The 26,623-nt window shown below is 43.5% G+C and overlaps 1 protein-coding gene across 1 annotated transcript in view; it reads right to left on the bottom strand.

Moving 5' to 3' along the window:
* The window catches only part of Kif27 (kinesin family member 27), a 68,478-nt gene that overhangs the window by 15,862 nt on the left and 25,993 nt on the right, over positions 1-26,623 (bottom strand). The window contains exons 8-13 of the mRNA XM_052157358.1: positions 26,014-26,169; positions 23,964-24,169; positions 19,721-19,918; positions 11,437-11,550; positions 9,438-9,614; positions 1,982-2,197 (exon numbers count right to left, since the gene is read on the bottom strand). Coding sequence (XP_052013318.1) covers positions 1,982-2,197; positions 9,438-9,614; positions 11,437-11,550; positions 19,721-19,918; positions 23,964-24,169; positions 26,014-26,169 — 1,067 coding nt within the window. The remainder of the gene's footprint in view (positions 1-1,981; positions 2,198-9,437; positions 9,615-11,436; positions 11,551-19,720; positions 19,919-23,963; positions 24,170-26,013; positions 26,170-26,623) is intronic.

The raw sequence follows: 26,623 nt of genomic DNA, 5'->3' as shown, positions 1-26,623 counted from the left end.
TGTATGGAAGTAGTATGTGAAGAGACAGACATGCTGATTACCCTGGTTTGCTCACAGTATACTGTATAGACTGCATACTATAAACATGGACTGTATGTTGTATACACAGACTGTATACACAGACTGTATGTTGTATACACAGACTGTATACTATATACACAGGCTGAATTGTATTACTGTACTCCAGGAATAGATCTGAATATAAATAAATTTACAAATATCAGAATTCAAATATGTAATCTTTAATTGTGGAAGTGTTCCGTCTTCAGTAGATTGTTGGGCAATCTGCTACTAAAATGATCTAAAGCCTCCCACTTCTTAAAAATAATTAGAAACTACTGTAAAAAATAATTTTAAGCACTTCCATTAATTTGCTACTGGCAGATCTGTTTGAGACTCTTATTCTTGGTAGGAGCAGAAAGAAAGCCAAAGAGACACTCACAGGACTAAATAGAAGACACCTGTATCCAGTATTGTCCAGGGAGGTACTATGCATGGTGCTGTTCACAAGTCATAGTCAATGTTCTCTGCCACAGAACTCCACATAAAATACATAAAATGCAAGCTGTATTCTACAACAGGGTCTCACCATGGAGGTCTGGCTGGCGTAGAACCTACCTGGAACTTGCAGCAATCTGCCCACCTCAGGACTTAAGATACACGTGGGCATCCGTCTGCTCATCTAATAATGCCCTATCCACATGCTTTACCATGCCTTCACATCTAACTTACACTTGCAGTACATGTGCTAGCATTTCCACAGCGTTCCCCAGATGACTTTGCACTACTTTGCGTAAATAATGTAATAAATACAGCTTTACTACATTGCCTGTAATTCTCAAGGGGAACATAGTACTTAGTTTTATTTGCTTGTTTGTTTCCTACCTGACCTAGTAACGGTCCTGGGTGGAGAGAATTCCTATTGCTTAAGTGTGCTGTGTATTAGGTGCATATCCCTTCAGGTCTAAAAGGTCAGGGGTCTAAATTAACACATTAGGAGCCTCTGCACAGCTACCCAAATTAAGCCATGAATTGGGGAAGCAGATATGTCCCTTCAGCCGACAGTCCCCTTCATCAGTTGGTTCAACAAGAGACATACGTGGCATCTTTCTGCTGTTTCTCCACAGGCCCCTCTAATGTCCTCCCTCTTGCCCAATATAAAACACAAGATTCGGCGAGGCCCAAGGCTGCAGCTGCTCCCCTTCCTTCTCTTTCTTTGGTAAGAAATACTGGAGAAAAACCTCAGGCTCAGAACCTTGTATGGGACAGGGCATTGGGATCATCTGGCACTGAGGTAAACAGGTTTCAAGAAACCAAGTCTGCAAAGCCAATGGCAGAGCCATCTCTGACAGCTGAGAAGCGCTGGATTCCCTCTCAGTGAAAACTGTAACTAAAAGGATTTTACTGGAATTTGTATTTCTGTTTGGATGGTGGAGAATTTCTGCCGAAAACAGCAGCTCTTTCACAAGATAGGCAAGTTGCATGCACCTGGCCCCATTACCAAAGATACAAAGGTGACAGATGAGCTGGCTCAGCAGGGAAGGGACAGACCTGACCCTGTACCACACGGTAAAATGGTGAAAGGGAGGTCGTGCGTGCACGCATGTGTGTGTCCCTCTCAAAATGTGAAGGCACAGGTTAAGTGCTCTCCTTGAAAGCTGTGAGAAACTTTCAGATTACTTTCTGGGATCTGTGACTTTAGGTGAGAGGCAGCCGAGGAGGCCACACTTAGGGGATGTGTTAGTTCCTGGATTGCCTGGCACTGTCAGGAAGGGTGCATTGCAGGTGCACTGTGGGAAGACATCTGGGTAATCAACCAAGGCTTATAGGACCAGGCAGATGCCAGAGGAACTCATTTGCTGACCAGGTCGTGAGGATGATGAGGTTTATCAGGTTTGGGCGTGTGCCCCGTCCATGGAGCCCGCCCTCACCCTCATTCGTCCTCGTACAGCAGCTCCAGCTCCAGGGAATACTGACTTACTTTGGGGGACAGCACTCGCCCGAGCTTAAGCCTCTCATCCACACTGCTCCTCTGTCTCTGCAGCTGATCCCTTTCTTTCTGAAGCGCTTGCACTTGTTCTGAGATCTTCATCTTCTCCTCAGTCGGGCTGCTCTCAAGCTGTGAGCTCTTCTCAGATAACTCTTGGTCCAGCAAGTTAAGGCGAGCTGATATTTTGAGACTGTCTGTGCTTAAGGCCTAGAAAGATAAAACCCACCAAATAGAAAATGGTTACAAGAAATTCAAGCTTCTAAAAAATACAACTAGTTAGCATTTTATTGCTGTTATTGCTGTTTTAAGGTCTCTAAAAAGTCCCTTTTTCTATTTTTATCTTTTATAAAACTTTCTAAAGAAGTTCACTAACTAGAATCTTAAAAGTTATTTTGGAGTTATGGGGGCTAGAGAGGTGGCTCGTGGCTGAGAGCACTAGCTACTCCCCAGAGGTCGGGTTCAGTCCCCAGCATTCACATGGCAGCTCACAATCGTCTGTAAGTCCAGTTCCAGAGGCTCTGGTCATCTTGGGCACCACACACATGGTGCAGGTAAAACACTCAGACTCTTCCAAAACCTTGAGGTAATTTTCTTTTTTCTCTTATTTTGTTCCTTCACTCATTACATGGTAAAGCTGTTATAATTTCTTAAGAGGTTAAGATTTGGAGTTTTGCGGTAAAGTTTGTTATTCTTATTAAGGTCAGAAAATACAAGATTCTGGTCAGATTTATGGAGATGTTCATTATAACTTAAACTATTGTTATATACTTCCCTATGGTTTCTAACACACATATAAACTATCATAAAGTTTATTGTATAATAGAACTAAGCCTCTCTAACCGCTTTAGTTGGTCCTTCTAGTGTTCTGCCATGTATCTAGGCGATCAATCTCAGACACTGTGATTGCAGGAGCCCCTCCCCTCCTGTCTTCCCACTGTGAGCTAAGCTCATTGTGAATGTGTAACCATTAATCTCACTGCTGAGGTATCTATAAAAATGATCATACTTCTACTTGCTTTTTTATACCTGGTAGCTAATTCTTCTCCAATAAAACTGTAAAATCTCATACTTTGTTCATTTAATCAAAGTCAGCAATAAATGTTTTCAATAATGTTTTTATTTTTGCATTATTTAGTGTGTGTGCATGCATCAGTGTGCACGCCTCAGCATAAGTATGAAGGTCAGAACTAATGGAATCCCTTCTCTACTTCCACCACGTGAGCTGGGGAGGGGCAGACTGAGTTTGGTGACAAGCACCCTCACCCACTGAGCCCTTTCAGTATCCTCTTTTCTTGAAACATTTTATCCAGAGCTGACATGCTGCAGATCCTGCTTAAGCTAACTTCCTCCGGGGGTTCATAGAGATGCCGTGCTGTCACGGCTTCAGGCATAGTGCTCACGTCCCTGAAGCACATGCTCCAGCAATCTCCTGAGGCAGGTTCCACAGGAAGTGCTCTGCTTTCACACTAACTAGGAATTTGGGCTAAGAGGAGGATTTGCCTCATAAATTTGAAGACTGCTTTGGATCTTTTAACTTTCAATGAAGAAAGCATATAAGCCTAGGGCTGCTCTGGCTCCTAGATTGACAAATGACTAGTTCCTTCTCTCTGGAGGTATTGAAGATCTGGTTTTCCATCTAAACCTTCCCAGTGCTCTGCCTGGGACTCTCACTGGGCTGTGCCCTTGATGGCATTTTTCAGTCTAGATTCTTCTGTCTTGTTGAGAAGCTTCTCTTTTTAAGATAGATTTTATTTTATGTGAATTAGTATTTTGCCTGTGTATATACAGGTGTGAAATTCATGCTCTGAGGAGGTCAGATAAGGGCAGAAGATCCCCTGGGACTTAAGTTCCAGATGGCTGTGAGGCAGCACGTGGCTGCTGGGAATGGAACCTGTGTCCTCTGCAAGAGCATCAGGGGCCAACCACTGAGCGTCTGCCCAGGCGCGGAACGGCTTACACTGTGTGCTTGCTCTCTCCGCTTTCTCCTCCTGGATTTCTTATTACTCGTGTACAGTGCTTTCAGATTTATTTGAGATATTTCTCTCTCTATTTTCTAGTACTTTTTCTTTAAACTTACTCTCAAATATTAAAACTTTTTCTGCTTACCCTTTCAATTCCTAATAGTTCTTTCATGTCTTTAATGACCTGTACTTCCTGTGTTATGGCTACAGTACTTTTTTTAAACCACACTGAGGATATAAGTCTTTATTGAATTTTTTTTCAGTGTCTTGTTCTAGTCCTCATATCTCCCAGTCCCTTTTCCTTCAGTTGAAGTCTTTGTCTTAAACATTGGTGGGTTTTTTGTTTTGTTTTGTTTTGTTTTGTCTTTATTTTTATGAAAGGGTCTCACTCTGTAGCCATGCTGGCCTGGAACTCATTATGTAGACCAAGCTGGCTTTAAACTCACAGAACTCTGCCTGCCTCTGCTTCCCCGGTGCTGGGGTAAAAGGCGTGAAGCAGCACACCAGGCAATGGTGGCAGCATTTAAGAGTCATGCGCTAGACTAGAGAGATGGCTGGGGGGAAAAGCGGTTGCCATACAAGCCTGATGCCCAGAGTGTATATTCTCAGAACCCTATAAAGGATGGATGTAGAGGCTCTAATGTTAGTGTACCCCACAGGAGGTGGGAGCTGGAGATGGAAATTGCCAGAAGCTTGCAGGTCGGCTAGCTTCATCGTCCCCACAGTGACTCAAACAAGCTGGGAGGCAAAAACTGACCCCCGAGGTTGGGGCCTCTGACCTGCAGATGCATACCATGGCGCCACCTCCACACCCTCTGACCTGCAGATGCATACCATGGCGCCACCTCCACACCCTCCTGAACCCACTGGAGTGAGTCAGGCATTTAACAGATGATGCGGCTGCTGGGAATGATGGCAGGAATCCCAGCACTTCAGGATCCGGGAGGGTGAGGCAGGAGGATCCCAAGTTCTACGGCAGCCTGGGCTCCATTGTAAAAAACATGTCCTCTAAACAAGCAACCAAGCCCAAACAAAAGCTGGTAAGATGTGATGACAGGAGTCATGTGGGACCCTATATGTAAGTGTTGTCACTGTTGTTGCTGGTCTGTTGTAAGGACCATGCCAGCTGACAGCATGTTGATATATGTGAGGCCAGGCTGAGGAGACAGAGGCCTCAGAAGGTGCGTGTGGAGCTCCATGCATTCCTTATGTGTGGTGTTCTGACTAATCCCTCTATCTCATGAAAATAAAGCATCCCGTGAGAAAAGACTTTGCCCACCGTGTCCTGCTTTCATCCTGTGTCTCATGCCTGCTTTCCGATTGCCTTGTGAGGTTCTAAGTGACGTGCAGGTCACCGCAGCTGTCCTTCCTGTAAAGGCGTGTCCTTAACGGTCAGCACCACTCACCTGCTTGGTTCCAGCTCAGGCATTTTTGGGTCTCATTTAGCCTCTGTGTGTCATGTTTTGGCTTTACAATTATTCTAAATAAGATACAATTCATTTGTGATATAATTCACCTATTTAAAATATGGTGAGGGGTTTTAGTATATTCAGAATTATGTAACCATTGCCATAATCAATTTTAGAATCTTTTTATTACCCGTTGAAAACCTAGTAAGTCACTCTTTTCTCAACCTCACCCCCTTCCCAAGCCTAGGTAACTGCTCTTCTGCCTCCTTTGGAACTGCCTATTCCGGAATGGTGGCACACAATGCGTATTGTGACTAGCTTATTTCACTTAGCATGTATTTTCAAGCCTCCCCATATTGTGGCAGATAGCAATGTCCCATTGCTTTCTAATACCAATTCTCAATATGTCACAGATTTATCAGCTGATGAACACTTGTGGTGTATATGGGCATATACTTTGAGTTCTCTTGAATATATGCCTAAAGAACAGCTGGCTAACAATGCATCTGAACATTTACCCTCTAGAGGAATGCCAAGATGGTCATCCAAGGTAATCGCCATTCCCATCCCCCAGCAACACTGCTAACCTGGCTTTCTAATTATAGCCATCGCAATGAGCAGGAGTTCATCTAAGGTTTTGCTTTGTGTTAATTACCTTGATAGCTAACTTATTGTCTTCTTATATGGTCACTGGTCACTTTTATATCTTCTTTGGAGAAAAGTCTTTTCAGATCATTTGCTCTTTATGACTTTTTTGTTTTTGTTTTTCAAGACAAGGTCTCTCTGTGTAGCCCTGGCTGTCCTGGTACTTGTTCTGTAGACCAGGCTGGCTAGTCTCCAACTCAGAGATCTGGCTGCCTCAGTCTCCAGAGTACGCCACCACTGCCCAGATGATCCTTTGCTCTTTAATTAGGCCCTATTATTTTGTTTTTCTTTTAAACAGAACTGTGCTATAGAATCTTTCTGTTTTAACCTTCTGAGTGCTAGGGAAGTAGGTGGCTATCCTTTTGTTGTAACACGTTAACTCTCTAGAGTCTCAGTCTCTTGTGAGATAGTTTTCACATAGTCTCCTCCGCCTCATAAGATATTTTTTTACTTTCCTGATTGTGTCTTCTAAATCTCTAATATCTTTACTATCAATGCCTATTTATTTGTCTTTCCCTTTTTTCTGCTGTGTTTTAGGTATAATAGTCAAGAGATCATGACTTAAAAGTGGGCCAGAGAGAGGAGTCAGCAGTTACGAGCAGTTCCTGCTGGACGGAGGCCCAGGTTTGGTTCCCAGCACCCACATCAGGTGGCTCTCAAGCATCTGTAACTCCAGCTCCAAGGGAGTCAACACTCTCCTCTGGCCTCTGGGCACATACATGTATATATGCAGCACATACATGTATATATGCAGCACATACATGTATATATGCAGCACATACATGTATATATGCAGCACATACATGTATATATGCAGCACACACACATAAAGTAAATCTTTAAAAATTACACTATAAAATGGTTGCAGCCAGGCTCTTACTTGCAGGTCTGAGATATACTTTAATTGACTTTATATATTTTTATCTTATTTTATTTTATTTTGTGGAGAGTCTCTCGTGCAGGTTGGCCCAGAGCTCCCCATCTTGCCTTATCTCGGGTTTGCAAGTACGGACACCAGGCTTGGCTTCAGTTAGCTGTACACATGTATTTTTCTTTTCTGTCATTTTAGAGAGGTATTCAACCTGGGGTGGTCCTTGTTTGAATGTATACAATCAAAGTCTCATGAATAGTCCTCAAACACTAGAAAAAAATGGAATCTTTTAATGCCCTATTTTCTAAAAAGAATCAAATGGGATAAAGTCTGCACTTTGTTAAAATTCTCAGAGAGTTACAGTGATTTTCATTCATTTATACTTCCTACCTATCTCAGTGTGTTTTTGCTTCTTAAAATTATATTGCCCAAGGATGGAAAGATGCTCAGTGCTTAAAACCACTCATGTTCTGAGCACCCACATCCAGGGGCTGGCCTCTAGCTCCAGGGGACCTAACATCTCTTTTTCTGGACACCCCTTGCACATACCCCTCACACAGACATACAAATGTATATACCTGATTTAAAAAACAAACAAAAACAATCTTTAAAAACTTCAACCATCTAAAGTCAGCAGGCAGCTCTAATGCTTTCCTTCTCTTTCCCAGCTCATCAACTAAATAAGGATGCTTCTCTGCACACCTGCTCATCTTCCTCTTCCTCTGGTGATGTGGAATGCACTTTAAAGGGCTGGGTTGCTTCTTCTATTATTCACTTCAAATTTGATAATCTTTTGCTGACATTCTCCGTGTTTTTTGGGACAGTTTTGACAACTGGACCCTGACAGTTTAAGCAGGTCACCTGGATATGCCATCAGGGATCACAAGGCCAGAGGGACCACCCAAACCCAGTTCAGGGAGTTGCTGGGTTGAGAAAGGGGGTGGCACAGCAGAGTCAAGTACGGCTGCTAGTGCACAGTGGTAAGAGCACAGCACACCACTGAGAGCCTCAGGGCTGATGCCTGCTAACATGGGCACAGGGCTTTTGTTCTCTGACCCAGGTGTGCCTCACCCTGGACCCAATGCTGTTTCTAAGGGAAAGTCTGAGCAAGTCAGCTTCAATTTTAGATGCAATTAGTGAAAATACATGCATAAGTCAATAAACAGTTCCTGCTACTTTTGCTTCTACAATCATTCCTTTTTTAAAAACTGAGACGGAGACAAACCTGTTCACAAAACTACTTCATCAACTGGCTTGTAAGATCTAAGTCCTGCAGAAAAATATTTATGATGCTTTTCCAGTCTTTATAATTAAAAAAACTTCATTTTACAAAATCCTTTCTCTTTTACATGAATCTTGTAACCCCTTGATTTGGGGTGACATATAGATAACATTTTCCAGTTCAAAGCCCACTAGAAGATATCACATAGTACAACGTATCTGAAATCTCATGAAAGGTACTAATAGAGGCTGACGTAGGAGGTGGAGTTACTGTGTAAGGTTATAGACTTTCTCTCTGTGAAATAGAGTTTTGGAAATGTATAGTTGTGGCAGTCATACAACACTGTATTAATGCCACTGAATTGTAAACTCAAAAAAGAATGGTTTTAAAAGTAAAGTTAAAGCTGACCATGACCATAGGCACATCCCTATAATCCTAGCACCAGACACCGAGGTTCAGGCCCATGGCCAGACCAGGCTATCTAAAGACACTTGGAAAGAACAAAACAGAAAAGGTAAACTTTATGTTCTATATATTTTACCACAATATAAAGTTAGTGAAAAGTCACATTTGAAAGAAGACTGAAAATGTTACTTTAGCCCAGCAACACTCTGATGACAGTCATTTGATAAAGGAGCAGTACACAGTAAGAACAATTTTCCTTTGGCTTCTATCTACAATTCTCCGCCCTCCAACCTATGTGTGTGTGAGTGTGAGTGTGTGTGTGTGTGTGTGTGAGTGTGTGAGTGTGTGTGTGTGAGTGTGTGTGTGTAAGTGTGTGTGTATGTGAGTGTGTGAGTGTGTGTGTGTGTGTATGTGAGTGTGAGTGTGTGTGTGTGTGTGAGTGTGTGTGTGTGTGTGTACATGAGCCCATGTGTTTCAAGCCAGGAGTCAATATCAGGTGTCTTAGTCAATGGCTTTTTCACATATTTTTTGTGACAGGGCCTCTCACTAAATCTGGAAGTCGGTGATCTGGCTAGACCAGCTAGCCTTGGTTAGACCAGCTAGCCAGCAACCCGTCTTCTTAGTATAGAGATTATAAGTATATGCTTCTGCATCCCACTTTTATGTGGGTTCTTGAGATACAAACTCTGGCCCTCACCTTAGATAGAAAGCATATTACTAAGTTTATAATTTGCCTTTTAATTTTCCTATGTTTTCTATGTTTAGAGGTATTGTCTGATGCATGCCTGTGTTCCATGTGCAGGCTTGGTGCCCAGGCCAGAGAGGACAGGGGTTGTAGAGGAATGGTTGTAAGAAGGCGTGTGCTGGAGTCACTTAGCCATCTATCCAGCTCCAGGTGGACCTGTGAGAGAGGATGAAGTGGCAGACAAGGTACCTGGCTAGAGCGCAGCTTCTTGGTCTCCAGGTGCCTCTTCTCCTGAAGCAGGGCTTCCTTCTTGGAGACGATGGCCTCGCGTTTCTTCAGATCTTCCTCCAGCATCTCTAGTTCCTGGCGCTGGCTCAGGACTTTCTCTACCTCTTCATCTAACCATTTCCTCTGCTCATCCAATTTCTATGTTTAAAGAAATATTAGGACTTATTTCTTCTCTTACCATAAAAATCATATTTTAAGTGGCTAAAATCTTTAAAACAGTAAAACTATCAGAGCATTCATGTTTCCATCCGACTGGTGATTCTGCTTAGCATGCTGCGTTATTTCATAGGGGGTTAAAGCATGTGACCCCACTGTGTTACACTTCGACAAAGCACTTTCTCTCTGTCTGTTAAATCAGGTTGGTGTCCCTACTTGTGGAGGTGGCATGCTTCCCCGGATCCCACTGGAGGCACTCTCTAGCCTGTAAGAGCAGTACTGTTCAGCTCCCTGTGACTAATCTCTGATCTACTGCCTAGCTCGCAGATAGTATCTATACAAGGTCATATGAGTAAGTAAATAAATACCCTAGTCTATCAACACTGGAATAAATATGCCATGCAAAATCAAATCCACCTTGTAGCTTGTCAATTTCAAATACTGTAAAGTACAAGGATGGAAGGATGTATGTTAGAATTCTGTTACTTAAATGCCACAAGTATGTTCAAGTATAAAAACCCGACTATCATGCATTTGGTCACAAGTACACTGAAATGTCATTAAAGCCACTGAATTTTCAGATAAAGTCAGCTTAGGACTAATTTCCAGTCCTCCATTGGCCCCATGAAAGAATCCTAGAAATGTCTATTAAGACAACGAGAAGCCAGGCGGTGGTGATGCATGCCTGTAATCCCAGCACTCTGGGAGGCAGAAGCAGGCAGATTTCTGAGTTCGGGGCCAGCCTGGCCTACAGAGTGAGCTCCAGGATAGCCAGGGATATACAGAGAAACCCTATCTTGAAAAATAAAAAATAAAAAAATAAAAACCAAAAAACAAACAAACAAACAAAAAAGACAACGAGAAAGCAGACATGGAATCCCAGCCTGCAGTCCTAGCACTCCAGACATGTCCAGAAGTTCAAGACATTTCAGAGTATCCTGAGCTTACCTGAGACCCCATCACAAAACAACAAAAAGGCAAGGTTAGCAATTATGCTTGAGATGCAAAGCCCGTCAGACCTTGTGATGGTGATCCTGTCAGGACTAGCAACCCAAGCCACTCTGAAGTCTACAGTGGCAGCACTCTGCAGCTATCAGGACTGGGATGGTTAATGCTCAGATACTTGAGTTTAGCCTTAGACCCCGTAAGAAGCCTTACAAAGTTCACAATTAAATTAATATTTACAGCATTTCTCAACTGTGAGTGGGGTTCCCAGTAGAAAAAAAGATAATTACAATCACTGAAAATATTTCTTAGTGCAAATGGTGTGTGGGAATATACCCATATCTAACTATCACAAATAAAATATGTAAAATTTAATATTTTTCAAAAGTTAAATAGATGTGTATTCTGAATATAATTATAATTTTAAGTATACTTTTTCTCAAATATTTTCAATTTCTTTGACCTTTGAAATTAGTTTATGAGTTATAGTTTTCTTTTTTAAAACATGACAGGAAAATACTCTTTAATATGTTATAGCACATACACAATTTGGTTCTGCTTGGATGTAGAGCTCTGGATTGTAGAAATACACCTGTCTCTATGGGAAAAATATAATCTAGTGAACATGGATTTTATACAATATTTAAATAACTCATGCTTGCCAACACAGAAAGATAACACATTTTTGGATGAGAAATAATTTAATAAAATGTCTTGAAAGAAATCTAGGACATTTGATAAATAACAGGCAAAAAATCTAATGTTTGAAGAGTTTACTCAGAATCTGCTATTTTTAATGTATGTATAGACACTCATCAGTACTGAAGAGAATTAGAAACACTGAACTGAGCTGACTGACCTGGAATTGGTCCACACTTCTAAAAGGACCTTTTCTTCTGTTCAAGTTAAATCCGTCCATGTCCTCAGCCTTGGGGGTCAGACCTTCTCCCTGTCCTGCTTTTAGCTGCAGCTCCTGGATACAGAGAGATGAGGTGCTTTATTCACTTGGCTACCGGTCTCTCCCTACATATGCAGATAAATCATCTTTCTCTGTTTTCCCCTCTTCCCTCTCCCACATTCCCTTTCCTTATCCGTGCTGGATCAGACCCCAGAGCCACAGGCATGCCAAGTGTGCTTCTGTTGAATTTACACCCACAGGCCTGGAGTGGTTTTCTTGGCATTCTTCGCATGCCTTGTTACAAGAGTGAGTTACCTCACATTGGAGGCAATGATCAGGGTTTGCTGACTCAACTGAGCCCTTTTTCATTCTTTGTGTTACGAACGACCATGTTCTGAGATTGTGACTCTCACAGTCACCCATGCTGTCCACCTGCCATGTTGTGTTACGAACGACCATGTTCTGAGATTGTGACTCTCACAGTCACCCATGCTGTCCACCTGCCATGGGTGTGTCTGAGCTTATTCTAGTAGAAATGCACGTCCCCAGTGCAGAATAACTCTAGCTCAACCATTGGCCTGGTGGTTAAGAATGTGTACTGATCTTCCAGATCTGAGTTTGGTTCCAGAAGCCAAGTCAGTCAGGTCACAGTACCTGTCACTCCAGCTCCAGGGATCAGATGTTCTGAACACTGGGGGACTTGTGCTCATATGCACACACAAAGACACGCGCCCACATATACAAAATTAAAAAAATATTGTTTTTAAATGGAAGCCTGCAGAGCCTTACAGGACCAGACAGCAAGGCCTTGACAAGAACGGTCTCCTGCTCCATCAGCTCCCTGAGCAGTCTCCAGATCCATCGGCTCCCCTCTGCATCATAAGGACTACACTGATGCTCACGGTGTCCGCACCACTAACCCTGGGATTAGGAAGGAGAGCATGGGGCACAGGAGTCCGTGCATAAGATGGGTCACATAGATGGTAACTTGGGGAAAGAAATACAGGGAGGAAGAGACCAAGGGACCTGACCTTCTTATTCAAGAGACCTAAGGATTATTTAAGTTCTCAGAGTAAGGTCTGGATAGATATTTAGTTAAACATGGGTTTATTTGTTGCTGATCTATGATGGATAAATATAGAAGTTGAAAGTGTTTAGATACTTTGATAGCAATCCCATCTGATAATTTTGTATCTACAGATTTTGATCTGTTAAAACAGTGGTTCTCAACTTATGGGTCATGGCCCCTTTGTCAAACCTCTATCCACAAAAATATTACACTATGACTCATAACAGCAGCAAAATTACAGTTATGAGGTAGAAATGAAGAAGAGAGAGAGAGAGAGAGAGAGAGAGAGAGAGAGAGAGAGAGAGAGAGAGAGAGAGAGAGAGATTATCTAAGAACAACACTAGGCAGGGGGCAGCACACCCTGCCCCCTGACCATCATGAATTTGAGGCCAGTCTGGACTCCACAGTGAGTTCCTGTCATAAAAACAAGTTGAGAAAGAGATGGAAAGTGTGTATGTTTTGGGGGTTTTATTAGTATAATTTTACTTCATTTTTCTGTTAGTTAATGTTTTACCAAAGCATTGAGCAGTGCCAATGTAGAAGGAAGTAAGACTGCTTCTCAGAGATCATTTCAGAAGTGCTCTTAGGACAGAAGTCAAAGGAAAGATCAACATTTCCAGTTCTGGGAACCAAATGATCAAACGGAAGTAGCAAACATCTGTGCTGTATGTGACTGTCCTCCTGAGCTCTGACACAGACAGGGCAGGAGCGGGACGGGACGGGGGGGGGGGGGGGGGGGCAGAGGGAACTCTAAGCCAGAATGACAGCACCATCCACGTGGGGCGCTCAGCTCTGGGAAGTAGCACCCAGGCACTGGGGGAGAGATGCTGGCAAACTTCTCAAGTCTCCTGTGGCCTGGATTCTGAGCAGAAGAGCATGCTGGCAAGCCATCATCGGGGCTGGCAAGGATATGAGATGGCAGGCCAGGCAGGCCACTGGGCTAACAAACCAGACAAAAGGCCTCCTTGTGGTGTCAATACAAGCTTATAATGCTACGGGGCGGGGGGGGGTATGGGGAATGGGGGGTGAGAGTTGGGGTAGGGGGGTGAAATAAAAGCACTGCCATGCTCAGAACGAGAAACCAGTAGGGAAGGTATTCCAGCAAGTGCTCCATCGCCAGGGGTCAAGGGTCAAACAGGTTAGGTGAGTAGAGTCTAGCCAGCATCATCCTCCACTCCGGAGGTAGCAAAAGAAATCCACACACTCAGTGACCACATATAGAAATGCCACCTTAGGGCGGGAAATGTAGGGAAAGTCTAATGAACTTCATTCTCATCCAAGAGAATTAAGAATTATATAAAAGAGCCGGGAGGTGGTGGCGCATGCCCTATAATCCCAGCACTCTGGGCGACAGAGGCAGGGATTTCTAAGTTTGAGGCCAGCCTGGTCTACAGAGTGAGTTCCAGGACAGCCAGGGCTATACAGAGAAACCCTGTCTCGAAAAAACCAAATCCAAAACACCAAAAAAGAAAAAAAAATTACATAAATGAAATGTTTGTGTCTCCGCATAAGCTCTGAATGGACAGGTGACTCTAAGTCCCTCCCTTGTTCGCAGCACTAGTGTGGTGTGGATGGTGGTTCCAGGCTGAATTCACAGAGACCCATCTGTAGAATCAGTCCATTTTCTATGCCGTGCTGCATTGTATCAGTGAACCTCCCCTTCGACTCTAGTTCAGTCCTGATTTATCCTGCTGTACCCCAGCAATTTCAGGATGCCTGACCTTGGGAGTGAACGTCTACAGAGCCTCTCCCTTTCCCCTAGGTGTGCTTGCAGAGACGACTGCCTTTACCTTATAGTGTAATTCCTGTTACAACAAAAAACAGAGGTGAAGTTGGTGCCAGTGCCAGACATGAACACATGAACCTAACTGCACCATTTATTGCTGAAGTGACAGAATGTGACGTTGTAAAGAAACAGGTACTCCAAAGTCAAACGCCCAGTATCCTGACCCAACCCATCCTTTTAGAGACTCACTGGGAGGATGGCATATGACTGTCATCAAAGCCCTCTGGAGACCGAGGCAGGAGTGTATGCTCCAGGCCAGCCTGGGTGACAGAGAAACTCTCAGAGCCTAACGACACAAGTGGAATGCTAGCGCCTGGGTTGAGGCTCAGGCACACGGGGAACACTGCACACATGGAAGACCCTAGATCTGAGCTCTAGTGTGGCCAAGTCACAACCGGAAAGGAGAGCCCAGGAACAAGCTACTCTGCACTCTGGACACGGTTTAGACAGCTGTAAAGTAGACGTGCCACAGTCTAAAAGCTATCTCCAAACATGCCAAGGTATCCTTTGAGACTGAGCTTATGTTTTGTTATCATACATAAAATGTTACTACATTTGGAGCAATCTGTTTCTTGTTCTGGAATATTTACACTAAACAATCGCGTGTAGTCTAAATTAAAGGTAGATTGCATGTCAGCAGGTTATACAGCCTTTGAATGAGGTTTCTTTGCTCCAAGCACAGAGGAAGACTACCATATCTGAGCTAAGTCATGGCCTGTGTCACACAAAACCCCCAATCCACAGTCTAACAGGTAGGTCTGATCCTTATACTGATGGACGAGTGTAGACAAGACCATGCGGTGCTTGCAACAGAGACAGAACAAGAAACACTACACTACAAATCGGCAGCAGGCATTCCTGAAGCCGGCGGCGGATGACACCCACTGGCGTCTGCATTCTAGACAGCTGGGAGCAGCTGCCTTACAAGGTGGGCAATGGCTAGTATCAGTACCAAGAAGGGAAGTCTGTGGAACAGAACAAAGGAGAAAGTCTACAGAGCATGTCCTGGAGGACTCCTGCCTGACTGGGCACACTCACTTCCTGGTTAAGACAACAGCAGCTCAGGGCAGTGCAGGCAGGACAAAGGGAAAGCCCCAGAAACTGTATACAGATAGTTCTAAAGAGAGGGTGGGAAGGGAGGAGGAGCAAAGGAAAGGAGGGAGAAGAGAGGGAAGGAGGGAGGACAAACTCAGGTGTGAACACCAAAGAAAGGCTCTTGCAGTCGCCACAGTGACAGGGACGCGAGGGTCTCCACACTCAGGGCACTGGCAAGCAGCCATTTTAAAGACTCCCACTGAGCTGGCAGCATTGAGAGGTAAAGGTCCTTCTTGGGATGCCTCACTCTGAAAACCCAAAGCAAATGTCACAGGTCTGTATTCCGAGATTTGACCTGGAGAATACCTGTAACTAAAGAGAACCACACAGTATTCCATGAGATGGGGATCTGACGTAAGATAGGGATCCCAGTGAGCCCACAGATTCAGGAATAGCACGCATGCTAGGCCGCACTAGGGACCACACAGAGGGAGGCCCAGCAACCATGCGCACATGAATCAAACAGTCAGGCCAGTACTTGTGAACAGCAAGGAACACACCCAGATGCGGCCCAGCACACTTCTCTCCTTCACACTCAGCCTCCCTCGTCACTAAACCCCGTGCCAGGCTGTTCTGACTCTTCGGCCTTCCCACCTTTAGCTGCTGCTGTCTCCTGTCCCTCCTTTCGTCATTTCCACCTCTATGCTGTGGTCCTAACACTAACAGGAAGTTTTGCTGCCACCCCAGCCCCAGAAGACCCAGTGCCTCAGTGCGGCCCTTGTTCCTTTATGCCTCCCAATTACTGGAGTTGAAGAGACAAGCTTTTTGAGGCAGGATCTTAACAACGAGCCTGTTTTTGGCCTTGACCCTGCCATGCTTCTGCCTCAGCCCCTTGAATTCGGGAGTTACAAGCATGCGCTATCAGAAGGCTAACTGGGATATCCTTCCACTGTTGTCAGTGGCCTGTCCATTAGCTATCTCAACTTACTCATCCAGCTTCACACACCTTGGACAACATTTCCGCATTTCCCAACCCAAACTCAGTTTTGACAACACCCTCGTCCGTTCCATTAGAAGGAAAGAGTTGTGTCCTCAACAGACAGTGTAACATGCAAAACAGTGAAGCCAGGTCTATAGGTCATATCACAAATGAAACTGGACACAGAGGTTGGGCAGTGGTGGCGCACACCTTTAATCCCAGCACTTGGGAGGCAGAAGCAGGCGGATCTCTGAGTTCGAGGCCAGCCAGGTCTACAGAGTGAGTTCTAGGACAGCCAGGGCTACACAGAGAAACCCTGTCTGGGGGTGGGGAGTGGAGTGGCGGGAGAAAGAAAAAAGAAAACAAAACAAAAAAGAAAAAAAGAAAAAGAAAATGGACACCAAGTAGGCCTGACTACATAAGCGACAGCCACACAACTTCCATGAACAAAAACAGGCTAAGTGTTTTACAGCCTTAGGCTTGACATCAAAATCACAAGCAACAGATAAAGTAGACTTCAACATTGAAAGATTTCGTGCATTAAAAACATTACAGGGATGTAATGAGGATGTGTGTCAATCGGTAGAGGCCCTGCCCAGCATGCAGGAAGACCCAGGTTCAATCCCTAGCACCACATAAACTGGGCAGGCTTGAAATTGTCAGAGTGGCCAACTAATTTCAAATTTCAACTTGAGCAACCCATGCCACAAAAGGGAGCCCATGCCTGGCACCAAACAGGCAGGACTGGCACAAACAAAAACAAAAGCAAAATCCAATGAAATGCCTCCTAATGGTGCTGTGCTGTACTCATAGATCAGTGCCCAGCCCAGTCATCCTCAGAGAGGCTTCCGCTAGCATCTGATGGGAGCCATCGACCAACATTAGGGAGAGCTCAGGAAACCCTGTGGAAGAGGAGAAGAAAGGACTGTAGGAGCCAGAGGTGTCGAGGACACCACAAGACCACCAGATCAACTAAGCAGGGCTCCTAGAGGCTCACAGAGACATAGTGGCACGCACAGTCCTGGTGTGGCTGAGTGGGGTCCTCTGCTCATACCTATGACTGTGTAGCTCGGTTTCTTGTGGGATTCCTCAGAGTGGGAGAGGAGGGGTGTCCACCCTTTATTTGAGTGAGACATGTGCCTAGTCTTACTGTAAGTTATTATTTCCTGCCCCATTGATATCCCTGCTCTTTTCTGAAGGCAAATGGAGGAGGAGTGGATCTGTGGGGGAGGGGAACTGGGAAGAGTGGAGGGAGGGATGTAATGCATGGGAGAATAAAGATAAGTAAATAAAATGCCATAATCTGCCCTGTATTACTGGCAGGAATACAAAATGCTGCTGCTGCTGTTGCTATGGAAACCAGCCTGTGCCAGCTCCTCAGACAGCCGAGAGAACTTAAAAAGGCAGTGAAGACCATGTCAATGTTCAACGCTACAAACTACAACCTGAGCACCCACTGATGCTCATGGGTAAAATCTTTAAAATGAATAGAGCCTGGCATGGGGTACACACTTTAAGTCCCAGCACTCAGGAGGTAGAGACAGGAGATCTCAGAGTTTGAGGCCAGCCTGGTTTACACTGAGTTCCAGGACAGCCAGGGAAACCTTGTCTCAAAAATAAAAAAGGAGCCATTTGTTTGTTTGTTTTGAAGATAGCCTTGCTATGCTGCCCAGGATGGCTTGCAACCCAAACTGTTGGGTGCAAGAAATGCCCTTTCTCAGCTTCAGGAGCTAGGAGTACAGATGTTACTGCACCAAGTTTTACAGTGAGGAGCTCAAGACTGACAAATCCTAAACACAGAGAGACCTGGAAACACTACAGGTGAATAAAAGACCCAGACGCCCAATGATGCATTCTCCCACTTACAAGACACACGGAGAACATGGAAATCCACAGAGACAAGCTTGAGGAAGGTGCTGACAGAGAGTTGTTAGTACTTATAGTTTCATGGGGCTAGAGAGATGGCTCAGTGGTTAAGAGTACCAGCTGTTCTTCCAGGGGACCTGGGCTCCATTCCCGGCACCCACATGGCAGCTCATAACTGTCTATGATGCCAGTTCCATGGAATTTGACACCCTCACACAGATAAACATGCAGGCAAAACACCAGTGTACATAAAATACAAATAAGTAAATTATAAGAATAGTTGCAGTTTTCTTTTGAAGTCCTGAAAAGTTTTATAAACAAGTATGACTGCTGTACCTCACTGTGAATATAATTATTACCACAGAATTAAGCAGGGAAAGGGTCAGAGGTGTTATACAAGCTGTCTCAGTAAATGCAATGCTTGTCACCAAGCCTGATGCAGACGCCTGAGAGGAAAGTGGAAGGAAAGGCAGACCCCTGCACCCAGTCCTCTGACCCCCACACATGCATTCTGTGGTCCATGCACACCCACATTTTCACACAGAGAAAAATAAATGCAAAGGCGAAAATTTAAAAATTATAAAAAAATAAAATTTAATGATATTAAACCTATTGTATGGTAAGGAAACTATATCCCAATAAAATCTTTATAATAAGAAAAAATGCTTTTCAAGCCCCATAACTGGGTTCTGTGCTGTGCTTTAAGCAGCTGGAAAGCAAATGGAAGCCTCCATCTACCCTAGGGTGCTGACAGTGGGGGAGCTGTGTCGCAGGAACAGATGACATCTTCCTCTTTCCCAAGACTCTAGAACCAACTACTCTAGAAAGAAGTCTTAAGTTAAAAAGTCCCAGGGAGTTTCTAGTTATGCAGCTTTGGGCTGTTTGCTGTTTGAAAAGATCAAAGCCTGGCGCACAGAGTAGTAAGTGTTTTTAGGATCATCCTTTTCCAAAGAGTCCTGGGAACAAAGTGTGGTGAAGGCCCAGTTAGACAGGAACAGAGAGACACAGAGAGGCTAGCAGCTCTCCTCACACACCGCATACGTGTGTGCATAGAAATGTCGGGGTGGACACAATGCCAGCCTTGTTCCAGACCCAGGCTGACGCATGGTTCCCTCCCTTTATCCACCTGCATGCATGGGTGTGCATGCAGAAGAGGGCCGTGCCTACATCGAACCTCCCATCCAGCGGTAGGAGCAATGAGTCCCAAAGCACTCTGAAAATGAGCAGGCCTTTACCAACAACATTGTTTACACGCTTCCTTTATAAACTTAAGTTTTGATACTCCTAACTAAAGATCTGAGTTTTTAATCATTGTAACTTATTTGTGATGTCAAACCTTCAAGACAGTACTCAGAATTGAGTAAACAGCTTTTACTATGTGCTAAGCCAAGCTTTCCTTGAGTAAGGACAGTACTGAGAAACAGGCAAGGCAAGAGACACCGCACACGCCGGCCGAGCGGAGGCCCGAGGGTTTCACACAATGCTTAGCAGGAACTATGGACAAGATTACTTTGATTTTTTGCTGATCTCTCTTAACTTCTGCGTCCAGCTGCTTCTTCTTCTCGCTCTCTTCTCGGAGCCTGCTCTGCAGCTGCACTTTCTGGTATTTCAGGTGCTCCACGTTCTGCTCCAGCTCACTGGCCCGCTTCTCATTCTGGATGGACAGCGATGCCAATTTCTTACTATCTTGCTGCTTCTTTTGTAAGACCTGAGATCACACAGAATACTCCAGAATAAGGAGGAATAGTTTTCTCATTTCCTAATGGTGCAATATTTTCAATCAGCAGTAAGGGCAGCCATTTTCTCACATTTACATTTATTTTTGACAGGTTCACTAACACATGCTTACTTTTCTATAGTTTTTTTTTTAAACGTTAAGATAGGATCTCTTGCTTCTAATTTTGTAATTGAAAACATTGCATGTTCACTAGATATATAAACAAAAATGATGAAACTTATGTTAATAATCAGGAAACTTAACCACTTTTGCTTTTTTATGAAGATTTTAACTTAAAATATATGTGGCATGAAGTATTCTAGTTAGTGTCTAATCTGCAGTCCACTTGCAGTGTCTTCTGTAACACACACACACACACACACACACACACACACACACACACACACGCACACACACACACACGCACACACGCACACATGCACACACACACACAGTGACTCACACCTACAATCTCCACACTGAAAAGGTTGAGGCAGGATAATCACAAGTTACAGGCCAGAGAGTTCCTGGGCTTGAGAGTGAGACACTGTCTCAAACATGCACATGCATGATTTATACATATGGTGAAAAATATACGGGTGTATATGATAAAACCTAGAACATAAAACTGAGTTTATATATAAAATTATGTTATCCCAGACTCTAAATCTACATCTCCTGTTCCATGACACAATTATTCATGAAATGTTCATCAGTTATAAGACATGTTCATATAAAAGAATCCACTCCCTTTTATTTTCTATGGATCCTGGAGGTAACTACACAAAATTCCACTCTTGTTTGGGGGTCCTATTTTTCTGTTTCAACTGTAGCCTGAGTCAGTGAACCTCTGAAGAAGTTGAGTAGAACTGGTCATTTTCCTTGAAAGTCCATTACATTCAAAATGATCTGTTAGTAGCACTAAAAGCACACTCACATTTTCCAAGTGTTTATAGTAGTATTAAACACCAGCGTGTAACAAATTACTCCCAGGTAAATGAATGACACATCCCAGACTTGTATCGTGGCACCATGAGAAAGTAAGGGATAGGGTGTGGTGATTATCCTAGCTTTAGAAGGCACAGCCAGGAAGATGACCACAAGTTCAAGTTCAGCCAGGTTTACGTAACAAGTTCTAGGATACCTAAGGTTACATAACAAGACTCTCTCTGATAAATAAGCAAAAAGAATTAAAGAAGTTCTTAACACATTATGCAGGTCATAAGTAATCATCTTAATTTTGGAAATAGATTACTAAGATAAACATATATTTGTATAATTTAAATATCCATGCAAATATTGAAGGTTACAGCAGTTCTATTTAAAGTAAATCTTGGACTGGCATTAATCACACTATTGCCTGCACTGAAAGCATCAATTAGACTGAGGTAGTATTATTTCCATGCAAAACATCTTGTTAATTTCAGAGAATAATCCAGGTTGGGCTTGAACTCATAATCCTCAACTGTCTTGGATGCTGGAACTATAAGAATATACCACCATACCAGCTCTTTAATTATATATATATATTATATATATAATTATATATAATATATATAATATTATACACACACACACATACACACACACACACACATACATAAAATTAAAATAATGACATTTCCTCCCTTCCCTTTCCTCCTCCAATTCTTCCTTTGCACTCCCACTTGATCTCTAATGGTCTGTAATTGCCGTTACATAAATATGCACATATTACACACACACACACACACACACACACACACACACACACATTCCTAAACATATAACTACAACCTGCTTGGTCTGTCCAATGTTACTTGTACACATGTGACTTCAGAGTGGACTGCCTGGTATTGGATATCCGATTGGGGGCTCTTCCCTAGGGAAGACTACTGTGCCACTTTCAGTGCACACCAGGTGTGCAGACGCACATCACCACAGGAGAACTTCTGAAAGGGTGCACTTTATTTCAGCCCTCTGCTCAATTAGATGTTTTCTCTGACATTCAGTTCGTGTCTTTGTTTTCTTTTCTTTGTTGCCCCATCAGCAAAAAAGCACATATAGCAGGAAACAGGAAAAGCCAGAACTGCTTACCTCTTCAGAGCTTTATTACTTTTTTAGTTTGAGTGGAACTGCATCATTGTTTTTATTTGTAACAAGATGAACATCTGTTGTTACTTCTCTGGTGTGCCAGGACCTCCCACTGCTGGGAGACATGGAGGTCTCCCATGCCAATAGAGCCCCTCCCTATGATGTTTCCAAGACTGCCATAAACAGCACCGAACACAACCAAGCAGCAATAAAGTTCTGAAGAGGTGGTTATAGCTCAGCCCTACATACAATGGGGACAGCAGGGAACAGCAGATAGGATGGGGGCAGGTAGGGCAGCATCCCCTTTAGTCCGAGCTCTCAAGAGGCTGAAGTAGAGAGGACAGTGAGGAAGACAGGCTTGGCTACATATTAAGATTCTGCCTCAAAAAATACAAAACAAGGAGCCTGAGTGAGCAGGGCTGGAGCGAGTGGGGCTGGAGCAAGCAGAGGTCCTGAGTTCAATTCCCAGCAACCACATGAAGGCTCACAACCATTGGTACAGCTACAGTGTACTCATATACATAAAATAACTAAATAAATCTTTTAAAAAAGTACAAAACAAAAGAAACAATTGCAAGCACATTCTAGAGTCTTCAAAATACCTGGAAATGACTTCCTTGCACAAAAATCTTTTTGTATAGAATATTCTTTTCCCAAGATTTATATATATATATATATATATATATATATATATATATATATATATATACTCTATAGCTGTCTTCAGACACACCAGAAGAGGCATTGGATCCTACTACAGATGGTTGTGAGCCACCATGTGGTTGCTGGGAATTGAACTCAGGACCTCTGGGAGAGCAGTCAGTGCTCTTAACCACTGAGCTGTCTCTCCAGCCCTATACAGAATATTCTTACTGAATAGGATATGCATGTGTGTGTTTTCCTCCAGACCTGAACCTAGGGCCTTACACACGCTCATTAAACATCATGCTCAACCCTAGAAAAGAAGTTGTAGCCAGGCGGTGGTGGTGCACACCTGTAATCCCAGCACTCTGGGAGGCAGAGGCAGGCAAATTTCTGAGTTCGAGGCTAGCCTGGTCTACAGAGTAAGTTCCAGGACAGCCAGGGCTATACAGAGAAACCCTGTCTCAAAAAAACAAATCCAAAAAATCAAAAAAAGAAGAAGAAGAAGAAGAAGAAGAAGAAGAAGAAGAAGAAGAAGAAGAAGAAGAAGAAGAAGAAGAAGAAGAAGAAGAAGAAGAAGAAGTAGTTGTAACTCTTTCTGAAGTTACTGCTAAACCCAAAGCATATGGAAAGTCTGGGTTGTAGTACTTAAAGTGACTTAAAGTGACTAACCTTTTAAACCAACCAATTACGGTTTCAAAAACTAAAACAATTCACATCTGCAGCAGAGTGTCTACAAAGTGTCACCTGTTTCCTGATGCTGTATATGCACTGATTAACTGTTTATTATCTTTCAGAAAAGGACACAATTTTTGCTCTTTATGTCTTATATACATGATTTTATGCCAAGATTAAATGCTTATTGAATAAATAAATACACTACCCAGACTGTAAAATACATTAAGTAAGCACTCTAGGTAAAAGGAAATTTCATATCATACAGTTCCAATGAGTAAACTGAATTCCATTTCTCTCAATCCAAGAATTGGGAGACTTGTTTTCCTTTTGTGGTACCAGGGATCAAAACCAGGGTCAGTCACACACACACACACACACACACACACACACGGTAAGTCCTGTACCACTGGCTTCATCCTAGCCCAGCAGGATTGAGAACTAAGAAAGGATGACTTGGCCCGGAATGATGGAGCACATCTTTAATGCCAGAACTCTGCAAACTTGAACTCTGCGAGTTCACAGCCAGCCTGGACAGGACAGCCAGGGCTACTACACACAATGAAATACTGTCTCAAAAACGCGACACACAACAAATGCGAGCAAGGTGGCTTGTGAGGTTACTGGGTTGTATTTTGTAAGTTACCTGAACTCTCAGCTTCGCAGCGTCCATCTTTTTACGGAACTCTTTCTGTAATTTTACCTTCAAAGCAACATCAGAAAGGTCTTTGCTTTCCAGTTCCTGCAGCTGCTTTCGGGTTTCAGTGAGTTCCACTTTTGCCTGCTCAGCTTCATGTTCCAGTTTTGTTACCTTCAAAGAATACTGTCTGCTCACAGACTTGGCATTGTTACCTTCACCGAAACACAGCAGGAAGAAGAATTACAAACTCCAACTCCAACCCTGTACTCTAAACTAGTGGTGGTTACAACTGAGGTATCTTTACACAGGCAGCTTGACCTCCAGGCTCTGGAGGTCAAACCCTGCCTGCTACCAGCCCTCTTAATGACTGTTTCCATCTGGTTCCAGCTATCTCTTCACTGCTTTGTCTTTTGTGCTTAAAGTTATAGTTAAGGTCTATTTTTATGTATGTATATGTGCATATCTGTGTATGTCAATGCACATGTATGTGGTGCCCACTGGGGCCAGAAGAGGCTGTCTGGTCCTCTGAGCTTAGAGTTACAAATGATTCTAAGTCACCCAGTGTGAGAGCTGAGAACCAAACCCATCTCTCCAGCCCAGTGAGTTCTTTATATCCTCTCACATTGCAGCTGAGGTTTGCAGGCATCAAACTTCAGCTAAGATATGAGGAGGCTGGAGAGATGGCTCATCAGTCAAGGGCACTGGCTGCTCTTCAGAAAACCTGAGCACACTTCCCAGTACCTACATGGGGCTCATAACCATTCCCAACTCTAGTTCCATGGGGTGTATACACATGCTCCAGCACTACCATGGCATGCATGTACAGACACACAACAAATAAATACAATTTAAAATATTTAAAGAGCTAACTATTCTTTTTTTTTCATTTAGTTGAAGTAGTTATTTTTTTAAATTTATTTGCTTATGTGTGTGTGTGTGTGTGTGTGTGTGTGTGTGTGTGTGTGTCCATGTCCCAAATGTATCAAGTAGAGGCCTGAGGATAACTTTCAAGAGTCAGTTCTTCTTTCTATAAGGTAGATCCTGGGATCTGAACTCAGGCCATGAAGATACTCAATTTCTGAGCCTCCTAAGCTGTGTTTCAGCCCTTCCCAGCTCCATGAACTACTTTCTTGTTCTCTCAGTAAATCCCAGCTGTTGGTTAAATTAGCAGAACCTATGCATGCAACAGACATTAAAATCTTTTAAATGGAGTTCTTAACCTAAATACACAGTAAACTACCTTCTTATTCTAAAACTCTCTACCTATGTAACAACAATATACAACTGAGACTACTGGGAAGGAAAAAGATCAATGAGCCTGTGTCCACTCCCAGCCTGACAAAAGCTTGCTTCACCACAGAAAATAACTCCTAAGGACAAAACTTTATATTTTCAGAGAAATAAAAATTATCTACAACCAAAATACAATATTTAATATTATCAATAAACTGTCAGGCTGAGAATATAGCTCATTGGTAGAGTTCTTGTGTAGAGTGCTCAAAACTCTGGGTTTAATCCCCAAAGGGAAAAGATAATTAATTAAAACTGAACTAAGCCAACGCTGGCTCACAATTAGGAGTTGTCCTTAAGCCCTGGCCTACTTGGCTGCACCCAGTCACCAGCACTTCACACATCTGAGCTGCTCTGCCTTGGTGTTGCTATCACTGCTGTCATATTACAGAGGGAAAGTCACTCTGTAGCTCAGACTATCCCGGAATTCACTACTGGCTCAAACTGACCTTGAACTTACAGAAATCCTCATTTTCAAGCTCTAAAGTGTTGGGATTATAGAGGGGAGGCTCAGCTAAGGTCCTGGGTTTAATCCTGCTCTACAGGAGAAAGGAGCAAAGCCTTCCGTTAAGGTGCACACGTAAAGGGTCGTGAAGCTTTGTCCAGCACAAAGCTCACAGCAGCTACAACAGTTCAATGGTGGGTCCCAGCTTCCCAGACTCCTGACCCGAGAGAGCGCAGAGAGCAGCTGGGAGCTGGGGTGCATGTCACCACATCACAGGCAGTCTGATGCTCTGCCTTCTCACACAAGGAAAGATACTGTTACCTGTTTTTATTAACTCTTTGATCAGATCTTCTTTCATCCTGATGTTAATTGTAAGTTCTCTCATTTTTTGTTTAGCTTTGTTAAGTATGAGTTCTGAAGTCCTTAATTTTTGTAAATTTATCTCTTGACTCTCCTGGAGAGATTCCATCTTCGAATCTTTAACATCAAAAACAAAGGTCTCAGTGTATAAAATATTCAACTGAAGCAGAGTTTTGAAACGTTTAAAAACAGAACAAAGTCAGCCTAGAGTGTCTTAGTCACTTCTTTATTGCTGTGGGAATCGTGCAGATTCCATCATGGCTGTGCAATTTAAAGAACACACCACTGGATTTGGCTCATAGCTTCAAAGAGTGAGAGGGCTGGCGGCAGAGTCAAGACGTGGCAGCAGGGACCACGGAGAGCTTGCACCTTGACCCAGAACCATGGGGCAGAGAGCACAGCGGGAATGGTGTGAGTTTTTAAACCTGTCCCCAGTGACACACTTCCGTCAACACAGTCCACCTGTCCCCAGTGACACACTTCCGTCAACACGGTCCCCCTGTCCCCAGTGACACACTTCCGTCAACACAGTCCCCCTGTCCCCAGTGACACACTTCCGTCAACACGGTCC

Source organism: Apodemus sylvaticus, chromosome 14, assembly GCF_947179515.1.
Source record: "Apodemus sylvaticus chromosome 14, mApoSyl1.1, whole genome shotgun sequence".
Taxonomy (NCBI): Eukaryota; Metazoa; Chordata; class Mammalia; order Rodentia; family Muridae; genus Apodemus; species Apodemus sylvaticus.
This window is presented reverse-complemented; position numbering and strand designations above follow the sequence as displayed.